Raw genomic sequence first — 19394 nt, 5'->3', positions numbered from 1 at the left:
ATATGCAAACAAAAACAGACTTCAACTATTTTCTGATTGTTTTTCTAAAAATGGTCCATACGGTGGTCCATTCGTCCCAGTGCTCCGATCAGCAGTAATCCGAACACATGCAGATACTTACGTGTAATGTGAGAATAATGTGAGCGCAGGTTCAGTTTCGTGACCTTTCCCCTCGCATCACCCGAACAATGAGGCTCTGTTCGGCCGCCCTTCAAACCTCAGCAGCAGAAACATGGATGATATTAAGAGATGGGTTTCAGTCAGAAAAAGTGAAAACTGATTTTTGTCTGTCTGTGTTTGTTTTCCAGAGGGGCCCGGTCGGTCCCCGAGGCTCCCTGGGGCCGCCCGGAGTAGCAGGCGTACCCGGAGTGGACGCCATTGATGTGAGTCAACGGGGAAGCTTTCATGATGTGGGATTACGTTTATTTCTGTTTTAATCAGCTCAGAAAACAACAGGTATTGTTTTGCGCAAAAAGCAGCAGCTTGTGTTAACAATGAGGCCTTTTTGGAAATGAAAAAAGGTCGTCACATGACTTCATCCTGACTGTGTTACACTTTCAACCCCAATTATTAATCTCAAAATGTAGCCAAATGTAGCTCAAACAGAGCAGCTGTTGTTACAGCAAAAATGATTTTTGTTATCCAATTAAAAAACCTCAAATATATTATCATTACATAAAAAAGGACCATAGCCAAATGTCATGGGTTCAAGCTCCCCCATAATGCACCAAGACATTCTTTGATGGTCTTAGTGCTGATTCAAAGCCCTCTTCACCTAACATCCTGAATCCTTTACAAAATCAAGATATGTTGAGTCAAACATGTTGGAATCAGTTTATAAAATAACCTTATTATGTATGATTTTCTTTTTATTCTAGAATTGTACACATACATGTACCAGGTTCGACGACCCCCCATACAATGTTCAATATATGCAAGGATTGTACGATTTTAAAATGTAACTTCTTACTGGCATTGGATATTAGCTTTAGCATTATACATTATGTGTACAGACTGTCAAGGTGCCACTGTTTGGCCTTTATAAATAAAATAAATCAATCAATAAAAAAACGTAATAGTAATACACAAAAAGGACATGACTCCAGTGTCCTCAGTGGTAGCAACGCCCTGTCCCACAACAATACAAACCTCTTAAATATTACAAAAAATCCACTATTTTCTTTACATTTAAATGATATGTTCTTCCTGTGTCTTCAGGGCGACAGAGGAGAAGACAACACAGTGACCGGCGGACCAGTGAGTGGACTTTTGATTCCTCTTTCCTCTTTCCTCTTTCCTCTTTCCTCTTTCCTCCTCTTCCTCTTTCCTCTTTCCTCTTCCTCTTTCCTCATGCAGAGATGTGTGATGGATCAGAAACCCTCAGAGTTAGAGAGGTGAACTTCTAACTTCTGCTTGCAGGGCCCAGACGGAGATAATGGAAAAGACGGAGCTGCAGGAGCTGCAGGACTCCCAGGCGCAGACGTGAGTCAGACATCACGTTAAACACAGAAGAGTTTATTTGGGTTGTGGCTGGTTTAGTATTCACGCACCACACTCATTTCACAGCCACTCTGCAATCCACTAGTTGCTTTTTCCCAGTGATGAGGAAAACAATGCATGAGAGCAATGGTGTAAAGTCCGTTTACTCAAGTACTGTCCTTAAGTACTATTTTGTCATACTTGTACTTGAGTATATCTATTTTATGATGCATACATTTCTAATTTAATCCAATTTTGTTGGCAAATATTGTAGTTTTTACTCCTCTATTTACTTTGTACGTGTAAAAACGCCAATATGTTACAAAGTAAACCTTTAGTAAATTGGCCCCACATTGCAAAATTACAACATTTAAATGCTTGCATGTATTTCTTAGTGATACAAGCAGACGATATACTATTCTTTAATATAATACTATGAAAAGAGCCATTTTGCATACTGGGTATTTTTAAATGAAATACTTTTGTTCATTTTGCACACATTAATTAACATTTCCAATTCAGGATTTGTACCTAAAACAGAGTATACTTAAAGCCCGTAGTCTATCTACTTCTACCTAAATAGTAGTAGTAGTACTTCTTCCCCTCCTGCATGAGTTTCCCTCCGCGCTGCGGGTTGAACTCTCCAACAAGAGGATGTATTGAATCTCTGTAAGATCTGAGCCGGTCAGATCTGCCGCAGTGGGAGCAGTTTGTCTTGGCTTCAAACTGAGTGAAAAGAAAACACGTTGAATAAATCAATCTGGGCTATTTAAGGGTAGTCTCCAGTTGCTTCCTGACAGAAACAGGGGTCTTTTTGTGTGAGACGGAGGGGGATCGGCTGCCCAGAGAGAGAGAGCGTATGCTGGGTGTGTGGAGCAGAAAGGGCTCAGTGTGTCTGAGATGCTGCGGAGGACAGACTGCAGATTCAGAGCTGAGGATTCAAACGGAGAAAAGAAACCAACATGTGGACCAAGATGCACAATCACACTTTGAGGGAAGAGTGGGAGAGAGTGTCTGCACCTCCAGAGGCATAAGAGAGACCAGTATGCAGGGGTTTGGTATAAAAGGAACTTGGCATCTACTCTCATCTGAGGAGGGTCTACTTTGTTGCCATCATTGGCTGAGGTAAAGTTGTAGGCGTCTTCTGGTTCCTTCGTCCAGGTCTAGAGTGTTTGGAGAGTTATTATGCAGCAGGCAGGTGAGAGGCAGAGGTGGGAGAAGTACTCAGATCTTCTAGTACAAGTAGAAGTACTCAGATCTTCTAGTACAAGTAGAAGTACTCAGATCTTGAGTGAAGGAATACTTTAAAAATAGTTTATAAATACAAAAAAAAGGAAACCTCTCGATTAGAAGTTACCAAACTTAAGAGAGACGTTCGGGTCATGCTGACACAATGTTGCATTTACAAAAATAATAAAGGTTTAGTTATCTGATGCCAGACAATCAACTAAAAAAGGAGTCAGGAAACAAATACTATCCAAATAACTCTGGTACTTGAGTAAAAGTAGAAGCACTCAGATCTTGTACTTGAGTAAAAGTAGAAGTACTCAGATCTTGTACTTGAGTAAAAGTAAAAGTACCCAGGTCTTGTACTTGAGTAAAGTAGAGTACTCAGATCTTGTACTTGAGTAAAAGTAGAAGTACTCAGATCTTGTACTTGAGTAAAAGTAGAAGTACTCAGATTGTACTTGAGTAAAAGTAGAAGTACTCAGATCTTGTACTTGAGTAAAAGTAGAAGTACTCAGATCTTGTACTTGAGTAAAAGTAGAAGTACTCAGATCTTGTACTTGAGTAAAAGTAGAAGTACTCAGATCTTGTACTTGAGTAAAAGTAGAAGTACTCAGGTCTTGTACTTGAGTAAAAGTAGAAGTACTCAGATCTTGTACTTGAGTAAAAGTAGAAGTACTCAGATCTTGTACTTGAGTAAAAGTAGAAGTACTCAGTCTTGTACTTGAGTAAAAGTAGAAGTACTCAGATCTTGTACTTGAGTAAAAGTAGAAGTACTCAGATCTTGTACTTGAGTAAAAGTAGAAGTACTCAGATCTTGTACTTGAGTAAAAGTAGAAGTACTCAGATCTTGTACTTGAGTAAAAGTAGAAGTACTCAGATCTTGTACTTGAGTAAAAGTAGAAGTACTCAGATCTTGTACTTGAGTAAAAGTAGAAGTACTCAGATCTTGTACTTGAGTAAAAGAAGTACTCAGATCTTGTACTTGAGTAAAAGTAGAAGTACTCAGATCTTGTATGAGTAAAAGTAGAAGTACTCAGTCTTGTACTTGAGTAAAAGTAGAAGTACTCAGATCTTGTACTTGAGTAAAAGTAGAAGTACTCAGATCTTGTACTTGAGTAAAAGTAGAAGTACTCAGATCTTGTACTTGAGTAAAAGTAGAAGTACTCAGATCTTGTACTTGAGTAAAAGAAGAAGTACTCAGATCTTGTACTTGAGTAAAAGTAGAAGTACTCAGATCTTGTACTTGAGTAAAAGTAGAAGTACTCAGTCTTGTACTTGAGTAAAAGTAGAAGTACTCAGATCTTGTACTTGAGTAAAAGTAGAAGTACTCAGATCTTGTACTTGAGTAAAAGTAGAAGTACTCAGATCTTGTACTTGAGTAAAAGTAGAAGTACTCAGATCTTGTACTTGAGTAAAAGTAGAAGTACTCAGTCTTGTACTTGAGTAAAAGTAGAAGTACTCAGATCTTGTACTTGAGTAAAAGTAGAAGTACTCAGATCTTGTACTTGAGTAAAAGTAGAAGTACTCAGGTCTTGTACTTGAGTAAAAGTAGAAGTACTCAGATATTGTACTTGAGTAAAAGTAGAAGTACTCAGATCTTGTACTTGAGTAAAAGTAGAAGTACTCAGATCTTGTACTTGAGTAAAAGTAGAAGTACTCAGATCTTGTACTTGAGTAAAAGTAGAAGTACTCAGATCTTGTACTTGAGTAAAAGTAGAAGTACTCAGATTGTACTTGAGTAAAAGTAGAAGTACTCAGATCTTGTACTTGAGTAAAAGTAGAAGTACTCAGATCTTGTACTTGAGTAAAAGTAGAAGTACTCAGATCTTGTACTTGAGTAAAAGTAGAAGTACCAGAGTGTAGGAATACTCTGTTACAGTAAAAGTCCTGCATTCAAAATGTTCCTCAAGTGAAAGTATAAAAGTATTCTCATCTAAATATAGTGAAAGTAGCGACAGTGAAAGTAGTCGTTGTGCAGATTGGTCCATTTCAGAATAATATATATGATATGTTTTATAATGATTGATCATGAAAGTGTTCTCAAAGCTGGTAAAGGTGCAGCTAGTTTGAATGACTTTGTATACTGCAGGGTAGCTGGTGGATTTACTCCAGGTGGAACTAAAGTCTGATTTAAGAGTACTTAGTTACTTCCCACCTCTGGTGAAGGGAGGAGCTAAAGAATAGTAGGAACACCACACCTCTCCGTCTCTGGAGAATCAGGGGAAGCAGAAGACACTTTTATACATTTCATAGAAGAGTTATTCTAATCATTCATGTCTTGGTTTATAAGAACATTATAAGAACATCATACATATTTCTCCTCTAGCTTGCAGTGCTATTGAATGGCCTACATTGTTTAGCTGTGAGTTGCTGAGTTTTGGAGATGACTGCCTTCTCTTGAATGTATTGGTCTAAGAAAACACTCAAAGCAGCAGAACGTAGAAACGGTGTGGCTGTCTGATACTTTGTGGATTTATAGGCTGCATTTTTGCAATGGTCCGATAAATCCCTTAACTTAGTAAAGGACCCAAGTACAAAAATAAGACTACATTTGATAAATAGACGTTTTCAAGAAGTTGTTTACATGCTAGTTCAGTTAAACCTGTCCGTGATGTTTGATGTTAACCCTTTCAACGCAGATGTAGTTATGTATTCAACTTCTGCCGGCAGGAATCTGTCAAATACTGTTCATCTCTCTCTTATACAGTAAACATTAACAGTATGTGAAGTTATTAGACACTAAACTTGAATGTCAGATGTCAGGGTCTGCATTTATTTGCACCAAGATCAGCATTGTCAACATTTGTACATTTGGTTCTTTATTCAAACTGATCTTATATCAGTCAAATGTAGAGAGTATTAAGAATACTGTAAGTCTGTCATTAACATATTTCAAGTCATCTCAAGACCAGTAGCCCATTGCATAATATCACTGGTTGCAACTTTCTCAGAAAACGCTTTTTTAAACAACTTCAGTAATAGTGTCTTTTCAGGTGAATGTTAGCCAAGAAAAACTAATGTGACAAACATACAGAGACAGCCTCTATTAAAGCTACACACACGTCTGAGCCAGGAGCGTTAAGCCTTTAGCATTTCTGATTTGTGTTCATTATTATTTAGAAAAATCACATTCTAGTGCTTTTGAATATACATGTAGGGACCAGGAGTGCTAACCAACCCACAAAGTAGGGCTGCTCGATTATGGCAACAATCATAATCTCGATTATTTGGGTCAATAATTCAATCCATCAATCAATGTTTATTTATATAGCCCAATATCACAAATGTTACATTTGTCTCAGTGGACTTCACAGTGTGTACAGAATATCAGTATGACAATACGACACCCTCTGTCCTTAGACCCTCTGTCCTTAGACCCTCTGTCCTTAGACCCTCTGTCCTTAGACCCTCACATCGTACAAGGAAAAACTTGCGAAGAAAACCCACAGTTTAAAGGGAACATGGGAGAAACCTCAGGGAGAGCAACAGAGGAGGGATCCCTCTCCCAGGACGGACAGACGTGCAATAGATGCCGTGTGTAAATTATAATTGTATAATTATAATAATTGATATCACAATTATTAAAAACGATTATCCATTTATTTTGAAAACATCCATTTATTGAAAAAAGGTGTAGTATGTTGTAACAGTTGATTACCCTGAACTTTAAGTGTAATTCAATTGAAAAACCACTAAAACAAATAATGTTTAAAACAAATAAATAATAATAATATATATTTTTTTATTTCGATTATTTTGTTTTCATAATTGTTGCAAGCCAAAATCGTAATTGCGATTAAAATATGATTAATTGAGCAGCCCTACCACAAAGTGTTATATTGTCAGTTTTGGTGGGCTTTTTGTGGGTTGCTTAGAAACGTCCATACTATGAAGGCTCATTACAATGACACTTCACACACAGCTTGTAAACCATCACCACAAAGATGCCCCATATTGGTCTGACGGTCCAATCAGAACTCTTTCATCAGGAGGTCGTGCGTTTGGACAGAGCGTTTCTGACGGATGGTTAATAAAGATTTATTTAGACAGGAATAAGGAGGAAAATAATGTTTTCTTTTGACATTGAAGCATGTAGTGTTCTACCAGAAACCCAACATTAAGGTGTGAACCTGAAGATGTCCTCTTTAAATGCGTTGTGTCTCCTCTGCAGGGACTTGTTGGACCTTCTGGAGATCCGGGAGCACTCGGGCCAAACGGACCAAAAGTACGTTCATCATCAACATATTTGAATTATTTGTTTGATCTTTTCTGTTAAAATGTAAGCACTACATCTAACACCCTGTCTGCAGAGATGCACATCCTTTTGCATGGCCACAGCTCTGTGCATATGTGGTTATAGAAGAACATATTTCTCTTCCTTTTTTAATATTTCTGGTATTACATTTGACATTTCTTTTCTTATTTGTTTTCAGGGAGATGCTGGAGCTCAAGGGCCTCCTGGAGAGCTTGTAAGTACACATATTACCTGAAGTACATTTATGTTTTAATGATATACACATCAGATTATGTACGAAACTGTGAGAGAGTGAATATTAGCTGCTTAGATGTTAGGATACAAAGTCCGGATAACATGTTAAAAGATATGATTTGTGCTTAACTCTATAGCTTACAAACTACTTAATGAAGAACTGACATGATTTGGAGAAAAATGTCATCAGTCTTTGTTTCATATTTCTGTATATTATTGTTATTCTGATGACCTCTTAGTCTAATTTTAAACAGTATATGATCACTAAAATAATAGATATTTAAAGACAGCATATGTTGTTAGCATTGAATGTATTCTAGTCTGCACAGTTAATACATATAAAAAATTGGCTGCATTTAAATCTTTTTTTCGAGGACCAACGACAATTTGCCATCAAGACTACTGTTTATTTATTTCTGTACAAAAGTCTAAGTCTAACAATCACTGATTTCTCTCTCACAGGGTGTAGGACCTGATGGGCTGGATGTGAGTACAAACACAATACAAAATATCACACTCTATACACAACTGTAATATACAGTAAGGGTAAACACATTTATAGTTAAGGTAAGTATTTACTTTTGTATGAACTTTAAGCATTTTCACACTGTATTTTCACTTAAGTAAAATATCTAAAAATGTCTTCCACCTTGTTAAGAGTAGATTAATATTTGTAATTAGATGTATGTACAAACAATGCAGAGTTTCAGAGGCTTCACGTTCTCCTGTTTTGTTTACAGGGTATTCCAGGTACAGATGGGCTTCCAGGTGAATTGGGCAAAGTTGGACCAGGCGTAAGTACACTTATTTGAAATCGTATTATCGCTAATATTTGTCATCTTTACAAATAAGAAATTACAAGCATTAGCAATCTATTTCTAAATGTCCTCAGGATGTTGGAGAAGAACAGAATATATAAATAATATGTATATTTAAGGGTAGCTGCTGCTGATGCTGCATTAAGATTTAAGATTATTGTCCTAATGCTGTATTTATAAAGACCTTTTACCATATTTCACAGGGAGCGAGAGGCAAGAGAGGTCAAGTTGGTCTTTCTGGTGCTGCTGGGCCGCGGGTAAATATCACAGCTTCTGTCTCTATTTCTGTCTCTATCTAATAATACATTTAATTTCTATAGCGCTTTTCTTGAACCCAAAGACGCTTTACATTTGGGAGGGAGGGTAGACAAACAAAACAAAACCAAAAAGAAACAAAACAGAAAAGTAGTCAGGAGGAAGTTGATTGAGAGGGGGGGGGGGGGGGGGGGTTATGGATACAGAGTTGAAGAGGTGGGTTTTGAGGCGGGACTGGAACAGGGTGAGGGACTCAGATTCACGGAGGTATTGGGGGAGGGAGTTCCAGAGCTTCGGGGCTGCCACAGAGAAGGCTCTGTCCCCGAAGCTCCGGAGTTTGGCCTTGGGGATGGAAAGCAAACCGGCTGAGGTGGATCTGAGGGACCGGGGTGGTTGGTAGAGGATGAGGAGGTCAGTGAGGTAGGGGGGGGGGGGGGGGGGCAGATGGTGGAGGGCTTTGAAAGTGAGGACCAGGAGTTTGTAATGGATGCGGTATCTGTGAGGCTGATATAGTTAAGGGTGGTGGGCACGTGTTATATTACATTTTAAAATGGCTGGGCATCTCCTAATGAGAGGGTTTGTTAGATGGATGGGGAGAAGTGTGGGCAACACATTTTTAGGGTAATGTGTTTTTTTGGATAAAGGAACAAAAGGAAACTACATTAGTGATATGAAGTCTCTTTGAGCTCACGACACATTCTGTGTTTGTTCTAGGGTCTTCCAGGCGTGTATAATGGAGAGGACCTGGTAAGTTTGATCCCAAAACAGATCCATTTATCATCATTTCTAAAACACTGCTCTCTGCCTTAAGAAGATACAATTACTTGACTTGAATGATGACTGGACTCGCAAAAATGTTGGTATAAAACACAGACTATAAAGACACACTATTTTACAAAGGGTGCAAGGTGAAAGCATCTTCCATTTTGAATACAAAACCATATATGCTTTAAGGGAGCTTTTATTTGGCCAATATTCCATTATTGCTGGGTTATTATTATACAACTCAAAGCCAGACTGATGTGTTCAAGTGCTCATGGAAAGCTCAGACATCTGAAACTCAACTAGCAACTAACTTAAATCAAGAACATTGCAACTTTAACTAACTTCAAGTCGACAAAAAGATACATTTCATAGCTGATTTCATAGCTCATACCTTTTCCATGATTAAAACAACAATAAAGTAAAAGCAATATGCGGTAAAGATGCATCTTTAGAAACATTCGTTCCCACAGTTAGCTCAGTAAAGTCACAGTTAGCTCAGTAAAGTCACAGTTAGCTCAGTAAAGTCACAGTTAGCTCAGCAAGGTCTCAGTTAGCTCAATAAGGTCACAGTTAGCTCAGTAAAGTCACAGTTAGCTCAGTAAGGTCACAGTTAACTCAGTAAGATCACAGTTAGCTCAGTCAGCTTACAGTTAGCTCAGTAAGGTCACAGTTAGCTCAGCAAAGTCACTGTTAGCTCAGTAAGGTCACAGTTAGCTCAGTAAAGTCACTGTTAGCTCAGTAAAGTCACAGTTAGTTCAGTAAGGTCACAGTTAGCTCAGTAAGGTCACAGTTAGCTCAGTAAGGTCACAGTTAGCTCATTAAGGCCACAGTTAGCAGTTAGCTCAGTAAGGTCACAGTTAGGTCACAGTTAGCTCAGTAAGGTCACGGTTAGCTCAGTAAAGTCACAGTTAACTCAGTAAGATCACAGTTAGCTCAGTTAGGTCACAGTTAGCTCAGTAAGGTCACGGTTAGCTCAGTAAGGTCACAGTTAGCTCATTAAGGCCACAGTTAGCAGTTAGCTCAGTAAGGTCACAGTTAGGTCACAGTTAGCTCAGTAAAGTCACTGTTAGCTCAGTAAAGTCACAGTTAACTCAGTAAGATCACAGTTAGCTCAGTTAGGTCACAGTTAGCTCAGTAAGGTCACGGTTAGCTCAGTAAGGTCACAGTTAGCAGTTAGCTCAGTAAGGTCACGGTTAGCTCAGTAAGGTCACAGTTAGCTCAGTAAGGTCACAGTTAGCTCATTAAGGCCACAGTTAGCTCAGTAAGGTCACAGTTAGCTCAGTAAGGTCACAGTTAGGTCACAGTTAGCTCAGTAAGGTCACAGTTAGCTCAGTAACGTCACGGTTAGCAGAGTAAGGTCACGGTTAGCTCAGTAAGGTCACAGTTAGCTCAGTAAGGTCACAGTTAGCTCAGTAAGGTCACAGTTAGCTCAGTAAGGTCACAGTTAGCTCAGTAAGGTCACAGTTAGGTCACAGTTAGCTCAGTAAGGTCACGGTTAGCTCAGTAAGGTCACTGTTAGCTCAGTAAAGTCACAGTTAGCTCAGTTTGGTCCCTGGGGTCTCGAGACAGTGGAGCCCCCTGGTGGCGGGGCTCTTCCATGACCTCAAATAGGCTCTTGTGTTTTTCAGTGTCCCAACGCCTGCCCTTCTGGACTCCACGGACACTCTGGACTACCCGGCATGAAAGTGAGTGAAATTTCCCTGATGCTGATATTTCCTTCTTTAGATGCTCATTCATTTATTTAATTGTTGTACTGTTTTACTAGCTACATTTTATGGATGAGTTGAATAACTCACCTGTCTGTCTTTAGGGCCACAAAGGAATTAAAGGTGAATCTGGAGAGCCCGGGAGACAAGGACACAAGGTAACATACTGTCCTCGCACACTAAGTTAAAATACGTCTGATAACATATGTATCAAAAATGTTTTCAGCCGAGATAAAGTGTTAGCCTACCAAAAGTGAACTGTTGTTTTTTTCCCCATTGAATATAATTATGTTTAATACCATTTATAAATGCGGCAGGATGAATGAAACACAACCTACTTAGAATACACAACTTCTATGATAATCATACTTTTACATATGTATACTTGTGCATCACATGAGCTAGCTAAACCAATGTGAAGTGTTTATACATGTTGTTAGTAGGGTCTCTGTCCTTAAAAAAAAAAGTTTAGCCAAGGGATCTCTGGCCTGACAGTTTCTTGTCTTTATTTGCAGCTTTTGCAATAATGTTAAAGTAAATGAAAGAGGAAATACGTAATGCATTTCTTGATATCACAGCATGACATTACTCACGTTCTCTTTCAGGGAGAGGAGGGCGAACAAGGAACGTTGGGAGAAGTCGGATCTCAAGGACTACCAGTAAAATATTTCACCATCCTCTCTCCACATGCTTCAAAATAAGATACCACCTCACAGTCAAACATATTAACATGGGACATTTCCATCTCCTCTCCTCTTTCCGCTGAGTAATTTTAGGGTCCCGGTGGAGCAAGAGGCCTCCAAGGAATATTTGGCTCCAAAGGCGACAGGGTAAGACGTCAAACACACAAGATGCAAACATTTCATGGAGAATTAAACAGATAAGGAAATTAAAGTCCATCATGTTGGATCCAAGAGACAGAACGTTTATAAAATCATCTTGTTTTAGCACACAGCCTCCATCAGGTTCTGCTTTTACAGAGGAAATAAAGGCACAGGGTGTTTCTCAATGTCGAGGACGCTTCCTTGGTAGGACATGTCTTCCGAGTCAATTATTCAGAAGCGAGGCAAGAATCCTTCCTCGCCTCGGAAAACGAAGAATGGTGGAACAGGCTAACAGGTGTGCGTCATATGCGAGGCCCCGCCTTAAATGGAGCGCAATTTCCGCCAAAGATTTGAAAATTGGTCCGTGCGCAAAGCATTGTGGGGATTTTAAGACCGCGGAGGATACACATGTGCAGCCTCGAAATGTCTCGCTACGAAGTACGCCGGCCTCGGTAGAATTCCAAGGAGCCTGGACATTGGAAAAGTCCTTCGGCGGGACTCGATGACGTAGCATCCTTGAAATAGTGGCTCTGGAGTATCCTTCCTCGACATTGAGAAACACCCACAGTTTATATACAAACACCACAACATGGCTGACTATCAATCGTCCAATCAGGAGAAAGCACCTGTTGGCTAACCTTTTCCTTCAAAGACATTATAAAATAAAAACTTATAAAGCAGGCAGCTCAATTTATTTCTATTTACTATTATAATCATCACTGTTTTTTTATTTATATATATTTTTGGAATTTCTATTTTTTTGCTTTCTTGTATTGCTTTATAGTAAACATGTTTGATTATAGCTAGAAGAATAACACATGTGAGAATACTGATTATACTTTTTAAATAAATACATGCAATAACAGAATGATGGAAAAATATATTAAAAAGACTTTAACGGTCATTATTATTTTATCTTTTTATCATGTCACTTTCTGCAATTTGGAATAAGAACCATGTGCACGTAGTTTTGACAGGTTTAGCGTGCAAACCTTATGTCACCAGATGCATTGGATGTTTGTGTTGACGTACATTGATGTCTCTCCTATTTAAACTTTGACTGACTACAACATTCCCATCTCTACAAACAGGGTCTTCGTGGAAAATCAGGAGATGGTGGTCCTCAGGGAATCCAGGGAGCCCCAGTGAGTCCCCATATCTGTTTCACAAATGTTGACGCCCTCATTGTTATTTAGAAATAAACACTGATGTCATTTTTCAGGGCGATGTGGGTCAAAGAGGAGTCATCGGTGAGAGCGGGCCAGCAGGAGTTCAGGTAAGATCCAATAAGATCAAAAACAACAACAGAGACACAATTTAGCAGTTGCAAACTTATACTGATGTCTGTACATATGGTTTACTGTCTTACCCTTGTGTTGTCTTCGAAAGCTGTTACCGTTCGCGGGTCAATTTGAATTATATACTGATATACACCTGAACATCAGCAGGAGAGGACTCTTTAAAGTAGAGACACTACATACTGATATCCACCTGAACATCAGCAGGAGAGGACTCTTTAAAGTAGAGGCACTACATACTGATATACACCTGAACATCAGCAGGAGAGGACTCTTTAAAGTAGAGACACTACATACTGATATCCACCTGAACATCAGCAGGAGAGGACTCTTTAAAGTAGAGGCACTACATACTGATATACACCTGAACATCAGCAGGAGAGGACTCTTTAAAGTAGAGACACTACATACTGATATACACCTGAACATCAGCAGGAGAGGACTCTTTAAAGTAGAGACACTACATACTGATGTACACCTGAACATCAGCAGGAGAGGACTCTTTAAAGTAGAGACACTACATGCTGATATACACCTGAACATCAGCAGGAGAGGACTCTTTAAAGTAGAGACACTACATACTGATATACACCTGAACATCAGCAGGAGAGGACTCTTTAAAGTAGAGACACTACATACTGATATCCACCTGAGCATCAGCAGGAGAGGACTCTTTAAAGTAGAGACACTACATACTGATATACACCTGAACCTCAGCAGGAGAGGACTCTTTAAAATCCTGTTTCTTCTTGAATTATATCAACAAACTTCCTAAAACTTAATTAAAATACTCTTTTCAATGTCACTGTTTTTTTTTTCCATGTCTCTTTTTGTTTCTTACAGGGTGAACGTGGTCCATCTGGAATCAGAGGAGTGCCCGGGCTGAAAGGAGAGGCTGTGAGCAGCGCTTCATTTTATCTATCATAAAATAAATGCATTCATAAATGTATCCATCTTCCTACCTTACCACAGTCTTGCTGCTTTCCTATTCATATTACAAACTCGTTCTATCAAACGCAACTACCAACTTTCCCTTTGTTATTACTTTACTTTTTGATATTTCTTTCTTCATGTAATGCAATCAAATGAATGCAATTTATGTACAATATTCTATATTTTAAGCTGTTCTCTAAGGCATTAAGATGCTGGTTGCCAATTCAACTGTGCACCCAATACATCTAATACATCTATTCTAAAAAGATCTGTTATTTAAAGAGACACATTTGTGCAATTAACTTTGTAAACCCTTTTATTTTTACTGTCAACAGGGTCTTGCTGGTCCAGATGGCCGAGAGGGGATTCCTGGTCTTCCAGCAATCAAGGTAAATATTATTTATTTATATTTTTCAGAGGTTTTACTGCAAAACAATCGTTAAAGAAGTGTGTTTTCAGATAAAGCCTAAAGTCTCAATCTTAAGACCTTAAGAGAACTTGTGCATTTTAACAACACCAATTGTTTGTGTTGTTTTTAGGGTATTCCAGGGAAAAATGGGGGTCCAGGTGATGCCGGCCTACAAGGACTTCCTGTAAGTAACTTTTGACCCAAAGCTTCTGATTCCTTATTGAAAGTGTGAGATTTCTTTGATGTTTCATACTGTTTTCTCCATGTAGGGTTTGCCAGGCTCTTATGGCCAAAAAGGAGTCAGTGGTGTAGTGGTATGATCATATTTTTATATTTATATTCTAAGGCCAAATTTAAATTGTATGTTATGTTTTAATGAAATGTCTTTTTTTTGCCACCAGGGTACCGCAGGTGATCCAGGTGTTTTAGGAATGATGGGGTCTCCAGGGAAACAAGTGAGTAAAATAACATTTTATTTTTATTTTAAAGCAAGAGTATTGAAGTAAGTATGTCAAATCATTTTAAATTACCCGAAAAACAGCTAATTGTCTTTGGATTTTATTGGTTTGAGCCATTTATAAAATTGAGGTAATTTCAAACCACAAAAAACAACCAACAGTTTTGAAGTATCTGCTCTTTCACTAAATTGTATTATGCTGCTACTTCTTTTTTACCATGGTTTTGCACTTATTTGATTTTATGATATACACAATATACAATATAATAGCCATGACATATTGTCTATTTGCTGTTGTAACACCATATATTTCCCCACCTTTGGAGGAATAAAGGATTTTGTATCCTGAAAAGCTGTTATGTGTTTAACTTCTTCTCAGTGCTGATAATTATTTGCATTGTTTCCAGGGGGAGCGTGGAGACCAGGGAGGAGTTGGAGCAGTCGGACCCAGAGGAGGACCAGTGAGTCAAATGCATCTATTTCACTTACATCTGTTTTGTGTCTCCATGAGATAGAAAATAGATTGTTAGCGCATCATCCCCTTAACTTCCTTCCCCAACACTAGCTTCTCATTCTGGGCTGGGGTCAAATGATCAAATAAATGAAGTCCTATATCTTTTCATTAACACTTTTCCTTGAGCTCGATGGAATAGATCACAAAGTCAAGGAAAGATGGGATGGAGACTCTAACTGCACTTACACATGGCTATGTAATTATGCAATGGCGAATGACATTGAAGTTGTTCTGCTATGGTGAAACATCGATGTTGAGAAGATGGAATATTAAGAGTGCAGACCTTCTCCCTGTGGGTTTTACCAAGTTTTTTCATGCAGGCTTTATAAACGTGAAGATTATAACTTCCAATATCACTAAGGTTAAAACTAAATAAGGAATATATTCTACCAGCAACAAAAGTTAAATGAAATAGTTGTCACATTAAGAATGCTCACGCTCCTGACCATCCATATTTATAGTCTTGAATCCAAGCGACAAACTCTGGTGCTAAAAAATGAAGCCAACACGGATGTGCCATAAACTGCAGTTCCTTTAATGGCCACTCAAGGCTAAAAGTTAGGAAATGACTATTCCACCTTGCCAAGGCAGATCTGATCATCCATAGTGTTTCTAACCCTAAAGTCCTGCTCTTTGTTTATTGGGCCAACCATCACACACTAACAGGACATTACACAAGCCCCAAATCCCCTTAATTAAACTACAGGCACATTGTTAAAAACGTTTTAGTTTTCTGTCTAATTTTACCTTGTTTTTTCTCTTCCAGGGTGCACGTGGAGTGAGAGGGCATGGAGGGCCTCTAGGAGCAGCAGGAGTGAGGGTAAGACCCAATAAAAAAGGTTTAATATCAGGGTGGAAGTAAACTGTAATAATAACACCACACCACATCTCAAAATGGTTGACGCAGTGTCAGAGAATGTAATCACCCAGAAAATACAACTTTATGGGTAAAAGAGACAGTACCGTTCCATTAAGAGTGGGACAAAGACAAACCTCCAAGAATATCTGGAAACAGAGATGAGTGTGTACGTGCTCATTTTGATTATCTAATTATCTGTAGTGTTTATTTAGCTGTGAACAGGATTAGATAGAGGTCTGACCACAATGGGACGGATAGATAATGTATCTTTCCTCTATCCCAAATATGCAGGGCATTGTTGGGTTTGTATTTGAGAGGTCAAAGTTCAATTCAAACGAAGGCAAGTTTTATTCCTGATTACCTGTGTGCCTTTCATCCACGTGTCAGAAACACATAATAATATAAGCAATAGTTATGGTGGATGGTGAGCATGAGGCAATTACAAAACGATAAGAGGAAGGGCTCTACATGAAAGAAAGCCCTGATTTCAAATGCATTTTAAACCGGGTTAATGTTTATTTTGTTATCAAGTGACAGCGTTATTAAAAACCAACATCTTTTACATTTTAAGATTTTTTGGCTTTTTACCTATTTTGATTAAACTGAACAACCATTTATTAAAACCCCCAAATCTCATCTCTCAACTTCTTCGGTAAAAATAAGTAAGTCATTAAGCATTATTTTCAATATAAATAAGCTAATAGATAAAAATAATTAATCTTTAAGTCCGTTTTTCTTATGCCAGAACACAAAGCATCTCCTTAATCCATTTACCAGAACCAGGACACTAAATATATATATTAAATTATATTTACATGTTGCGTGTGACAGATGGAGAAACAAGGAAAAAGTAATTATCTTGTCCTTTCATCTACTAGAAAATATTAATAGTGAATCTGTAATAGATAAAAGCCACATGTTAGTGGTCGGCATAAAGTAAATAGTGTCATAAAAAGTAAACCATGCATGCTTTTATATTTGCATTTAATTACATCCTTTTGGTTTAAGTATACAACAAATAAACAATGCTTAATTTGATCCAAATCTGGTGCACATCAAAAAACTTCTCAAAAAAGGGTGTGGCCCCAGTAAAGAGCTCTGTGGTACTCCAAACATTAGTTACTGTATAAGACAGGGTTTCCCACACATAGACTTTAACATCCGCCAAAGTATATTTTGCGACCCATTTAGGTTTCATCTTTTTTGATCCGTCCGCGAGCACGACACCATCTGCGATCGATTAACTACCCCTCCTGTACCTGTTCGCTCTGCTATCGTGTGAAGGGTCTGCTTTATGCGCTCCGCAGTAACTCCGCTGCAAGACTCTGGCAAACAGTTCATGAGTGTGCTCCACTAGCACCCCCCCCCGCCCTGTTCTCGGCTACCCACACAAGTATATTTCAGATTTGTGGGAAACACTGTAAGATGTACATATTATTTTAAAACAATACAAGGTTACGGCAATACCATTTAGTAAATACCAAATTGGTAATAAATATATAAACGGCTCATCACACAAATTCATTTTACATTCAGCACTCAAACTATTTGTTACACTTGCAGACATCAATCCTTACATATCATAGTATAAAACGTCTCTGATAAAGTCTAAAGTCTCTATATAAATGTAATAAAAGAGAACTGTTACATGGCAAAAAAAACTGGATCATAGCTACGAGGAAGTTCTTGATTAAGGTGCAATTTTTATCACGTTGTCAAATCCTATCTGTCCACTAAGTTTTAAAGTTCTCACAAATAAAAAAAGCGTTTAAAACGTTCCTTTCTTTGGGAAAACTAATAAAACCTTTGAGGAAAACAATAGGATTATGCTAATATACAAAAAAATTAGAACATGACTGGATCGAGAATCTGAAAAATATATATTTTGATTAACCTGAATTCAAAACACTATAATCTCCTTCATCTCTGTTCAGCTGCTGAATACTTCAAACTAAGAGATCAAGGCCCTGAAATACAAAGCGAGCCATAAACACTATCTCCTATCCTGAACGTATTATTCAACACGAGGATCATTCACCAAGATAAACCTTGTATCAGGGAAATGAATCCTCTTGCCATGCTTTTATTAAACAGCAGCAGGTCTTTATGAACTTCTGTCCCTGCAGTTAAGTCTCTAATCCGTCGGGGAGCGTGCATGAATGGCCTCTTGTTGCAGAAATCTGAGGGCCCAAAGGGGTTTTTCCTGCAGCTCAGGGGGGGATTCGGGCAGGAAAAGAAGCCCTGAAAGAGCTCTCTGTTCCCCAGGAATGCCTAAAACCTGTCGGACCACTGTACGCCACAATCAGTGCCCACACCCACCCAGAAATATGTGGATAATTGGGAGGGGGGGTCCTTCAGATGATGTGAAGCTGGAAATGGTTTTTTCTGTGCATGTGGTCAGGTTAAAGTGGGGGAGGGAGGCGACTTTTCTTAGACAGTCAGACCTTGTGTTGTGATTCTGAGTATGTATTAAACTGTTTATTTCTGTGTGTTTTTACAGGGAGGTAAAGGGGACCCCGGCCTGCCCGGACTTCCTGGTCCTGCTGGGTATCTTGGGCAGAAGGGCGAGAGGGTAAGAGACACAAAAATGATACTTGAAAAAGCAAAGATTAACTTTAAAGGGACAGTTCAACACAAAAACCAAAACACGTTTTCCTTTCACCTGTAGAATTTCACAAGGACCGATACTTGTAACTTAAATGAAGACAGATGTTTGAAGGAGACGTTTTCACGGCAAAAGAAAATAGACATTAGAGAGGGAATTTAAACCTGTGTAACTTCCTAACAAACACCAGTAAGCAAATGCTTTTAAAGGGTGTATATTTCGAAGTATGTGGGATTTATTATGTATGGTTTTTCTCCGGAAGTTTTTCCTTGTACGATGTGAGGGTCTAAGGACAGAGGGTGTCGTTTTTCTCATCTGATATTCTGAACAATCTGTGCTGTTGTATTTGTTGTAAAGTGTCTCTACTGTAGGCTATTTTTATTATATGTACAGCACTTTGGCTCGACCAAAAATCGTTTAAAAATGTGCTATATAAATAAAACTTGATTTGATTTGTTTTTATTCCAAAATCTAATTGAGTACGGAAATTCACAACTACATTTCTGGTATTGTGACATCCCTTACCTGTAATGCTTTTGTGTGAGTTGATGAGTGTTGAATATATCGGCCGAAGAGATGTCTGTAGTCTGGAATATAATAAAACGACATTACACTCTGCTTGTGGTGCTAAAAAAGCAAATGCTATTGGAAACCTCAACAGCAAAGTATCTTTCAAAGAAATCATGACCCGGTTACTCAAGATAATCTACAGACATGTTGTGAGAAGTATCCTTTGGGATTTTCTTTTTAGGA

The 19394-nt window shown here is 38.5% G+C and overlaps 1 protein-coding gene across 1 annotated transcript in view; it reads left to right on the top strand.

Moving 5' to 3' along the window:
- Window positions 1-19394, top strand: part of col9a1a (collagen, type IX, alpha 1a) — a 32758-nt gene that overhangs the window by 726 nt on the left and 12638 nt on the right. The window contains 23 exon segments of the mRNA XM_034200242.1: window positions 309-383; window positions 1219-1257; window positions 1420-1482; window positions 6881-6934; window positions 7143-7178; window positions 7661-7684; window positions 7939-7992; window positions 8220-8273; window positions 8986-9018; window positions 10665-10721; window positions 10847-10900; window positions 11348-11401; window positions 11519-11572; window positions 12658-12711; window positions 12789-12842; window positions 13708-13761; window positions 14133-14186; window positions 14337-14390; window positions 14476-14520; window positions 14608-14661; window positions 15071-15124; window positions 15944-15997; window positions 18537-18608. Of these exon segments, the coding sequence (XP_034056133.1) occupies window positions 309-383; window positions 1219-1257; window positions 1420-1482; window positions 6881-6934; window positions 7143-7178; window positions 7661-7684; window positions 7939-7992; window positions 8220-8273; window positions 8986-9018; window positions 10665-10721; window positions 10847-10900; window positions 11348-11401; window positions 11519-11572; window positions 12658-12711; window positions 12789-12842; window positions 13708-13761; window positions 14133-14186; window positions 14337-14390; window positions 14476-14520; window positions 14608-14661; window positions 15071-15124; window positions 15944-15997; window positions 18537-18608 (1200 nt within the window).

The sequence above is a fragment of the Gymnodraco acuticeps genome, unplaced genomic scaffold (assembly GCF_902827175.1).
Source record: "Gymnodraco acuticeps unplaced genomic scaffold, fGymAcu1.1, whole genome shotgun sequence".
In the NCBI taxonomy this organism is placed as follows: domain Eukaryota; kingdom Metazoa; phylum Chordata; class Actinopteri; order Perciformes; family Bathydraconidae; genus Gymnodraco; species Gymnodraco acuticeps.
This window is presented reverse-complemented; position numbering and strand designations above follow the sequence as displayed.